This window comes from Nanorana parkeri, unplaced genomic scaffold (genome assembly GCF_000935625.1).
Source record: "Nanorana parkeri isolate BGI_ZX_2015 unplaced genomic scaffold, ASM93562v1 scaffold437, whole genome shotgun sequence".
Taxonomy (NCBI): Eukaryota; Metazoa; Chordata; class Amphibia; order Anura; family Dicroglossidae; genus Nanorana; species Nanorana parkeri.
In genome coordinates, this window is record NW_017306705.1 from 906,309 (window position 1) to 916,412 (window position 10,104).

The 10,104-nt window shown below is 40.6% G+C and overlaps 1 protein-coding gene across 1 annotated transcript in view; it reads left to right on the plus strand.

Moving 5' to 3' along the window:
• Positions 1 to 10,104, plus strand: part of LOC108790013 (steroidogenic factor 1-like) — a 208,018-nt gene that overhangs the window by 18,276 nt on the left and 179,638 nt on the right. The window contains exon 3 of the mRNA XM_018560179.1: positions 9,395 to 9,536. Coding sequence (XP_018415681.1) covers positions 9,395 to 9,536 — 142 coding nt within the window. The remainder of the gene's footprint in view (positions 1 to 9,394; positions 9,537 to 10,104) is intronic.

The window sequence follows — 10,104 nt, forward strand, 5'->3', positions numbered from 1 at the left end:
GGCTGATATCAGCCAATCAACAGCGTTCGGCTCATTTCACTTCAGGTCGGTCTTTCACTCGGCTGCCTACGGCAGCTTAGTGAATAGACCCCATAGTCTTTCTAAACACTTTCTATTATGCCATGGAAAAAAACCCCAGGGGCTCAAACTAATAGAGATTGACAAAATCCATAAACATGCTCAGCATGTTCGGCCGACCCGAAGCCACGCGAAGCAAGCCGATGTACGGCTGATTTCAGCCGATGTACGGCTGAAATCAGCCGTACCAGCCTGAAGTGAATAGCCGAACAGTGTTCGGCTCACTTCAGGTCGGCTATTCACTCGGCTGCCTACGGCAGCTTAGTGAATAGACCCTTATGTTTGTCAAAACCCTTTTTGATATTATTTATATGTTCATTAATCCTTACTTTTAGCTGCCTAGTTGTCCTACCTACATATTGGAGGCCACATGGGCACTCCAACAAGTAGGTGAAATGTGTACTTGAACAAGTAATACATTCTTTAATAGTAAAGGTTCTACCGTTATTAGTAACTTCACACACATTACATTTTTTTTTACACGGATAAAATCCTATTCCTCCAAAAAACTGAAACATTTTCTTAGGAGTGTCCAAAACATTTTTTGCAATCTTATCTCTTAATGTAGGGGCCCTTTTATAGATCACCTTCGGTTTCTCAGGAATTATAGGTCCCAATATTCTGTCATGTTTTAGGATATTCCAGTGTCTCCAAAGAATTTTCTCCAGATCTCTTTACTGTGTTGTATAATCAGTAATAAAGCATAAAGGTATTTCCTCATTCTTAGTCGACTTTTTCTTTAGCAGTTCACTTCTATCCAATTGGACTCCTTTTTCTTGGAAAAGTTTTAAGATGTTTTTTGATTGTTCCTCATAATCACATAGTAAGGTACAATTATGTCTGATACGAACTAATTGTCCTTTTGGGACATTATTTATCCATTTCGGATGATGACAGCTATGGATAGGAATATACTAGGGCTGGTAATGATTAAAATTTTCGTGTTCGATTAATCGAATTTTTTTTAATCGATTAGGGGAATGGAGGACCAGAGCTATGAGACAAGGCTTCTGACCTTAAACATGTTTACACTAGAATTAAGGAGATTAAGGGGGGATAGGATTCATTATTGGGCAAACTCACTGGCCCAAGTGGCTCCGTCGGCTAACAAAGGGAAAGGGGGAGGAGTCCGGTGATGTCACGGTCATCAACGTCACCGGACTCCTCCCCCTTCCCTTCGTTAGCCGTCACGGACATCGACGTCACCGGACTCCTCCCCCTCCCTTCGTTAGCCGACAGAGCCACTTGTGGCGAAGGGGGGAGGATTCCGGTGACGTCGATGTCCGTGACGTCACCGGATCTCCGACGGGACTCCCGGAAGCTGGCGGAGAGGGGAGTTTTTTCATTAGCGATCAAAAGCATTTTAATCGATCAAAAATTTTAACGATTAATCGAGGAATTAATCATTAATTTCCGCAGCCCTAGAATATACCCATTTCTATCCGTAGTTTAAAAAAAGGTTTTTCTACAAATGTTTCCTCCGTTGATAAAAATATGTAAATCTAAAAATTGAGCTTCTTTGCCCCCTATATTATGGGTAAATCTAATTACATACTCATTATTGTCCAATCCATCCAAGAAGTTCACCAATAGGCTCATTGGTCCTTTCCAAACAATTAGTCCATCATCAATAAATCTTTTGTCAACTCCACTGAACTAATATTATAAATGCCACCATTTACCATTTTCTCCATCCTCTTCCGCTGAAATTTCCTACCTCCCCTACATTACCTCTTGCGTTTCCCAAAATATTTCGCTTTGTGGTAATGTTCCTGGTCTCCCTCTGTTTCTCTCCTGGATCCAGCCCCCATTGTACTCTTGTCCTCTCAGGGTCCAATTGCCATCTCTTTTCTGTCCTCCCTGTATCCTGGGAAATCTGATTGCATTACTCATACCATGCTGTGTTGGAGGATGGTTTCTCCGAGTGTCCTTGAAAAAACGTTGATTTGCATTTTGCCCTCCTGTTTGGTAGTTTTCTTCATGTGCTTGATTAATAAGTGGGTGATATCTATGTGATTTGGCAAATGTTTTTTATGGCTAAATGGGAGGAGGAAGTAATTTTTAATCAAAAACTGAAAGAGGTAATAATATGGAAAAGATTTATTGATGATGGACTAATTGTTTGGAAAGTACCAATGAGCCTATTGGTGAACTTCTTGGATGGATTGGACAATAATGAGTATGGAATTAGATTTAACCCATCATAAAGGGGGCAAAGAAGCTCAATTTTTAGATTTACATATTTTTATCATAGGAGGAAATATTTGTAGCAAAACCTTTTTTAAAACTAGGGATAGAAATGGGTATATTCCTATCCACAGCTGTCATCATCCAAAATGGATTAGTAATGTCCCTAAAGGAGAATTAGTTTGTATCAGACGTAATTGTACCTTACTATGTGATTATGAGGAACAATCAAAAAACATCTTAAAACGTTTCCAAGAAAAAGGATATAGAAAAGAATATACAGAAGACATACAGGGGAAGATAGTCCAATTGGATAGACGTGAACTGCTGAAGAATAAGTCGACTAAGAATGAGAAAATACCTTTATGCTTTATTACTGATTATACAACACAGTAAAGAGATCTGGAGAAAATTCTTTGGAGACACTGGAATATCCTAAAACATGACAGAATATTGGGACCTATAATTCCTGAGAAACCAAAGGTGATCTATAAAAGGGCCCCTACATTAAGCGATAAGATTGCAAAAAATGTATTGGACCCTCCTAAGAAAATTTTAAAATTTTTTGGAGGAATAGTATTTTATCCGTGTAAAAAATGTAATGTGTGTTAAGTTACTAATAATAGAAACAAAGTTAACCAATTCTCTTCATCCGTGAACGGTAGAACCTTTACTATTAAAGAATGTATTACTTGTTCAAGTACACATGTCACCTACTTGTTGGAGTGCCCATGTGGCCTCCAATATGTAGGCAGGACTACTAGGCAGCTAAAAGTAAGGATTAATGAACATATAAATAATATCAAAAAGGGTTTTGACAAACATAGGGGTCTATTCACAAAGCAGCCGAAGGATCTAGCTGTAGCTTCGGCCGATCCTTCGGCTAACTTCGGCCCCAGGAGCCCTTCGGTTCAGTAGAACCGAAGGGCTGCTGTACGGGCTATTCACAATAGCCCTTACAGCTCCTGAACTTAGCTGAGCGTCTCAATACTCTTTTGGATTTTATGGGTATTTGTGGGTTGATAATCTTAATTAATTTATTTGCTAATAAGTTAATACTTAATACAGGGACTCTTGGGTAAAAATATTTGCATACAAAGGGGTGTTGGTTTTAATTTCATGTCAGGGACGCTGATCTCTCTGAAAGTGGTCGGAGCCAGCCATAAGATCACGGCTGGCTCCGCCCAGCTGTCAGAAGCAGGCTGTCGGCCAGCTTCGGCTTTCAGCGTGGCTCAGCCGAGCTGAGGCATATGCGTTCGGCTCGACTGAGCCGCTCAGCTAAGTTCGGGAGCTGTGCGGGCTATTGTGAATGTTCTGAACCGAAGGGCTCCTGGGGCCGAAGCAAGCCGAAGTATCGGCCGAAGCTACGGCCAGATCCTTCGGCAGCTTCGTGAATAGACCCCATAGTCTTTCTAAACACTTCCTATTATTCCAAGGAAAAAAAAACCCAGGGGCTCAAACTAATAGGGATTGACAAAATCCATAAACATTGGAGGGGTTCTAACCTCAAGAGACAGATCTCTCAGAATGAGACTCAGGCTCGGTTCACACCTGAGCTTATTTTTTATGCTCGTTTTTCAGCTCGTTTTTTGTGTGTTTTTCACTGGCGGTATGTTTTTTCCCCCTTTTATTTAAATGTTTTTTTGTTAGTTTCACTTTTAAACTTCCCGCCGGCTCTGCCCCCTGCGACGCGGCCACTCGCAAGGGATGGAACCCGGAAGTCGGCAGCCGCTGGAAGACACAGCGGAGATCGCGGACAAGGTAAGACCTGTACGCTGCATTCCCGAGTGTGACTCGGGGTTACCGATTTGTTAACCCCGATCCACACTCGGGAATACCAATGGAAACGCGCGGCAAAATGCACCAAAGAAGCTCCTGTACTCCTTTGGGCGTAGGGCGTTTTGCAGCACGTTCCTACGCGCTGTAAAACGCCCAGGTGGTAACCATGCCCATAGGCAATCATTGGTTTTCACATGTTGAGCGTTTTACAACCTGTAAAACACCCAGGTGTGAACCAGGCCTAAGTGGATTCACTCCCTATGTTTTGTGAATCCAGGCCTAAGAATTGTGAATCCCGGCCTAAGTGGATTCATAATTCTATGTTTAATCCCATGTAGGGATTAAACATAGAATTAGATTTGAAGTGTTTTCTTACTAATGATTAGCATTATTATCAATGTATTTAATACTCTTTTGGATTTTATGGGTATTTGTGGGTTGATAATCTTAATTAATTTATTTGCTAATAGGTTAATGTACTTATTACTGGGACTCTTGGGTAAAAATATTTGCATACAAAGGGGTGTTGGTTTTAATTTCATGTCTTTATGACATGATTGGATATTATGTTAATTGAATCTTAATTTATTCATGGTGAGATGTATAAATTGGATCTCCCTGACTCTGCACGTACACCCTCCATGAAAAAGTCCCAGTGACGAAACGCGTAGGAATTGATACGTGCTGTGTTCCTTTCGTCTGAGGCTAGTTTTATGGTGGACGCTCGATCAGCCTGCTGATGTTTTTATACTTACTTGAAAGTTACTACATTTTAATAAATATTTTTTATCTTGATATACTACACTATTGTATCCCTTTTCCCTTTGTGGGGTGGATCGTTTTATCGAGTGGGGGAGCTCCTTGGATTTTGTTTGGTGTTTGAGGGGAGAGATGATTACCGACATCTAAAGTGACAGCTGGAGGATCGTTATTGAAGGTGAGCACGCTCACAAATGCGCAGTATGACCATTTGAATGCATGGTCTGAAACTTCTGGTGAGTGTTTCTACTCTCTCATTATATATTGGAGGAGATCGATCATTGAAGGAAGATACTGCGTGATTTTCTTAGAGGCATTAGTTCCCAAATCGCAGTATATCATACAGATTTATATGAACATTAATCTGCATTTGAGCACTGTTTGATATTGATGTATATAAACACTTATGCACTGTTAGATGTATTGGACACTTATTAAGTCTCATAAGAGACTTACACTGTGAACTTTATCACTTTGGATTTAAATCATTTATTGGAGGTTGATTATATTTGTTTTCAGCATTTAGACATACTTTTTGTTTGATATATTGTTAAGAGAGGTTCAGCGCGGTGCATTGTTTTTAGAAGGAAATTATCTTTCCCTGAGATCTTGTGAAATTACAGATTATTTTTCCCAGTGATGCACTGTGATGTAACCTTTCGAGGAAGCAACACTTAGGAGGGTATTCACAAAGCTGCCGAAGGCTGTCAAAGTGAAGTAAGCTGAAGTAAGCTATTCACTCAGGTTCAGTGCGGCTGAGCATGTTTGGCCGACCCGAGGCCAGCCGAAGCAAGCCGATGTACGGCTGATTTCAGCCAATGTACAGCTTTAGGTCTGGTAGGAATGTTAGGAGGGACCAATTTTTTTTTTTTTTTAAAGCGTAGGGTTCCCCCTGAAAGTTATACCAGACCCTTAAGGTCTGTTAGGAATATTTAGGAGGGACCCCGTATACAAAAAAAGTGTGTGGTGTTCCCCCTAAAGTCATACCAGGCCCTTAAGGTCTGCTAAGAATTTTAAGGAGGAACCCCACCCCCAAAAATTCCATACCAGACCCTTGATCCGGGCATAGGCCTAGCAGGGCCGGAAAGGGGGGGACGAGCGAGCGCCAGGCCACATGCCTTTGGCACTGGGAGGGTGCTTTTCCAGGGTCGCCCCTGGAAAAGCACCTTGTCCCCGTGCCGATGGGGACAAGGGCCATGTCCCCACAACCCTGACCCGGTGGTTGTGAGGGTCTGCAGGCAAGGGGACTTATTTAGATTGGGGTACCCCTTTCATTAAGGGGGCACCCAGATGCCGCCCCCCTCCCTTGTGAATAAGTAAGGTGTACTTGTAGCCCTGCCCATTCATTAAAGGGTTAAATAAAATAGTTATTAAAAAGTCCAGACTTTTGATAAAATCCTTTATTTGGAAAAAATAAACTTGTTTTTGACAAGTCTTTTATTAAAAAAAAAAACCTAAATGGATCGACCAACGTAATCCAGGGTCAATCACGACATCCAGCGTTGTCCACGACGTCGATGAAATAAAAAATAAAACAATAAAAAATAAATAGAAATAATTAAATAAAACGCTGGCTGCCGTCCTGCCCTCTCCCAGCCGACTCCCGCTGCATAATTGCATTTTGACAGATGCCGGCAAAACATAAACAATTGGGCGGAGCTAGCAGTGACAGCTAGCTCCCCCCAATTGTGTAATTTGCCATCATCTGATAGGCGAGACATGGTTGGGCAGAGTCATCATAACTTTGCCCAATCATGGCTCCAAATGAGTACTGAGCCCTGATTGGGCAAAGTCTTGCACCTAAACCTGTGGTTAGGTGCAAGACTTCAACCAATTAGAGCCTCGTAGGGCGCTTTGCCTAATGGGACGTTGCGCGGTCGAATAGACCGCGAACATCCCATAAAGTTCGGCGAACGCTCGAAAAGCCGATGTTCGTTTTGAACTCGTGGTCGAATCGATCTGGCGGACCATCCCTAATGTAGATCACTTCCCATTCATTCATAATTGGGGACACAGTAAACATGTCCTCAATTATTTACAAACATTTAGAGGGTTATTCACAAAGCGGCTGAAGGCAGCCGAGTGAATAACCCAGCCGAAGTGAAGTGAGCCGAACTCTGTTCAGCTATTCACTTCTGGCTTGTACGGCTGATTTCAGCTGTACATTGGCTGCCTTCGTCTGCACTTCAGTCCCTATTCTCATTCTGCTTGGTACCTGCTTGAAAAAAATATTTTTAAAATGTAATTAAATAGTTAAATAAAAAATAAATAAAGATGAAAAAAATAATAATAATAATAAATTAAAAAAACAATTGGGCGGAGCTAGCATTAACAGCTTGCTCCGCCCAGCTGTTTCCTTTTGGCCGGCACTGCTCTGCATGTTCGGCTGACCGAAGTGCAGACGAAGGCAGCCAATGTACAGCTGAAATCAGCCGTACAAGCCAGAAGTGAATAGCTGAACAGAGTTCGGCTTTTGGCCGGCAACTGCCAGAGTCTTCTAGCAGGTCCCGGCCAATGAATAACAACTGGGTGGGGCAGGCCATGACGTCACAGCCGACTCCACCCAGTTGTTATTGTTTAATGACAGGTCATTTGGGGACGCTAATCTGTCATTACAGGACGAAAGGCCAACCTTCAGCAGGCCCTTCGCCCCGCTTTGGCTGACATTTCCCCTCACTAGAGCCGAAGCATATCCCTTCGGCTCGACCAACTTCGGGAACTGTACGGGCTAATGTGAATAGCCCGTACAGCAGCCGTTCAGTTCAACTGCACCGAAGGGGTTCGGCAGCCGAAGAAAGCCAAAGGATCAGCCGAAGCTACGGCTGGATCCTTTGGCTCCTTTGTGAATGCCCCCCGTAGACACTGGCTGCATCACTAATGCCCAAGAGGACCCAGAAGTGGAAAAAACATAATTGTAAGTAAAAAGAAAAATGTGTTTGTTTAACTAATGAATGTAAGATGATTTCATATCAGCATGCAGAGCTAAATGCTGATATGATTTTTTTAGTGAAAGGTGGTAATGGTCCACTTTAATAACATAGACATTAAATAGGGTAAAATTGCTGTTTTTGAAACAAAAATTACTTTCATGGCAAATTTTTCTGTTCAGTGTATTTGTGAATTACTTTTCTCGGTTTTAATTAAGGTTTTGAGGTTGGAAATCAATGCATTTTGATGTCCCTGTTATTCAATTTTTTTTCTTGTGTTGAGTAATCTCTATTAATGAAAGTTAAGTAAAGTCAAAGCAATACTGAAGGGGGATATTTTCACAGAAAAAAAGATAGTGAACTTTTTTAAAGGAAAATCTTCACAAATAAATATAAGCAAACTCTATAATAATTCCCTATTAAGGCTACTTATAATTCCAATTGTGTCTTTGTAATAATACAGGGATATTTAGTAAATTATAAGTATCATTAAACTTTCATAAATTATTAATAATTATTGGTGTAATATTTAATGCCGTTTCAGCATCAAAAAGTAAGCTGCTTTATTGATCTTTCTTGTCGCAGAACCTTTTTTTTTTTAAACCCGTATAATACCCATAAGTAAAAACATCTAAAAATCATGATTTTTTTTATGCTGAAATAAAGTCTGCAGCATAGAATTTGCTATTTTTTCTCTTTTCCATTATGCTGCAGAGTGAAATTGCTGGGAATTGTCTACAGCATAAAAAATAAGGGTGAAAATGAACAGATGAACAGAATAACAGCAGACTCTAGCAAACATGAGTGAATCGGTCGCAAAATCTTCGAACAAACAGAGCCGGCAGCCAGTGGCAGCCGGGCCGTTGGCCACTGTCAAAATACAAAAGGAACAGCAGGGATTCCTCGATCAATGCACTCCTAGCATTGATGGAAAAAAATCTGCTCTATTTTTCTAATGGGAAAAATAGAGCAGTGTATTGCCAGCCTAACTCTTCAGCTGTAGTACTTAAGGAGCTGAAGCTCTGCCCGATTGTCCATAACCCCATCGGTGCTACTTTTACCCCATCCGTACACTGCTACTTTTTGCTCATTCATTCTATTATAAATGTTAGGGAAATAATAAGATGAAACATATTGCTTTAGACTATTCACAAGGGTGGGAACCTTGATGCTAAGTAGAATGTAATCAAGTGCTCCCCTATGGAAAAAAAATGTGTTTTCTACTTTTCCTTATGCTCACTTAGCAAAGCGAATGTTGATTTTGCAAAATGTGTGTTCACTTAGCTTAGTACATGAGGTGTAGCTATAATTGTTTTGAATATCCAATCATGTGCAAGGGAAATTTAAAACAACAGGGTGTTTGCTTCAACATGATTATATGATTAAATTAATCACAGCCTCACCCCATTCACAAAGCTAAGTGACCATACACTTTACAATGTAAACATGCTCTATTTCTTTAGTAAATCAACTACAAAATGTCTCCTACTGGCAGCCAGATATTACCAGGCACTTCAAAGCTACAGTAAATGGTTTCTCTATATAAATGTTTGTGCATCAAGAGGGTACAAAATTATATATATATTACAGTCATGAATATCTTTAATGATATCTATTTGTTTGAACATTTACTTTTCAACACATTTTTTTTGTACACCACATAGGGCTTCTTCAAGAGGACAGTCCAAAATAACAAGCGATACACCTGCACAGAGAACCAGACCTGTAAAATAGACAAAACACAAAGGAAAAGGTGTCCGTACTGTCGTTTCCAAAAGTGTCTGAATGTAGGAATGAGGTTGGAAGGTAACAAGATTTTTACAATTTATAAAATTTTGCATACATTGTCATTTTTATTATTATCGTTTATTATTCCGGGACTATAAATCTAGTGGTCTTTAATTTTAATGCCATTTTCTAGTAGTTTGTGTATAATATTGTAATATTGGAGTAGGACATTTACAAATTGGTGACACATTGTACAGGTAGTACTGTATGTGTTCACTACCATTCCTAGATCAGGTTACAATAAAGTTTAAAAAGAAAGTCACCTCTCTCTCTCTTAAGGGGCCCAGTCCATTCAAAAGTGATATTTTGGTCATAGGCTTTGTCTTGAATTTGCCAACAACAAAACTTCAAAGTCATAGTCCTGTCTTCCTGGGGGTTTTGGGTGTTCACATTGACTTTTGCATGTACTTACTGCTGCAACCTTAGCCCAGTGGTTGTGGGAGTCTGCGGGCAGGGGAGCTTATCTTAATCTTTGTGCCCCTTTATTAATAAATAAAAACACCAGACAGTTTTGACAAGTCCTTTATTAATAAACCCCCCCCCCCCCCAAAAAAACAGATGCCCCATAAGGGCATCCACCCACACA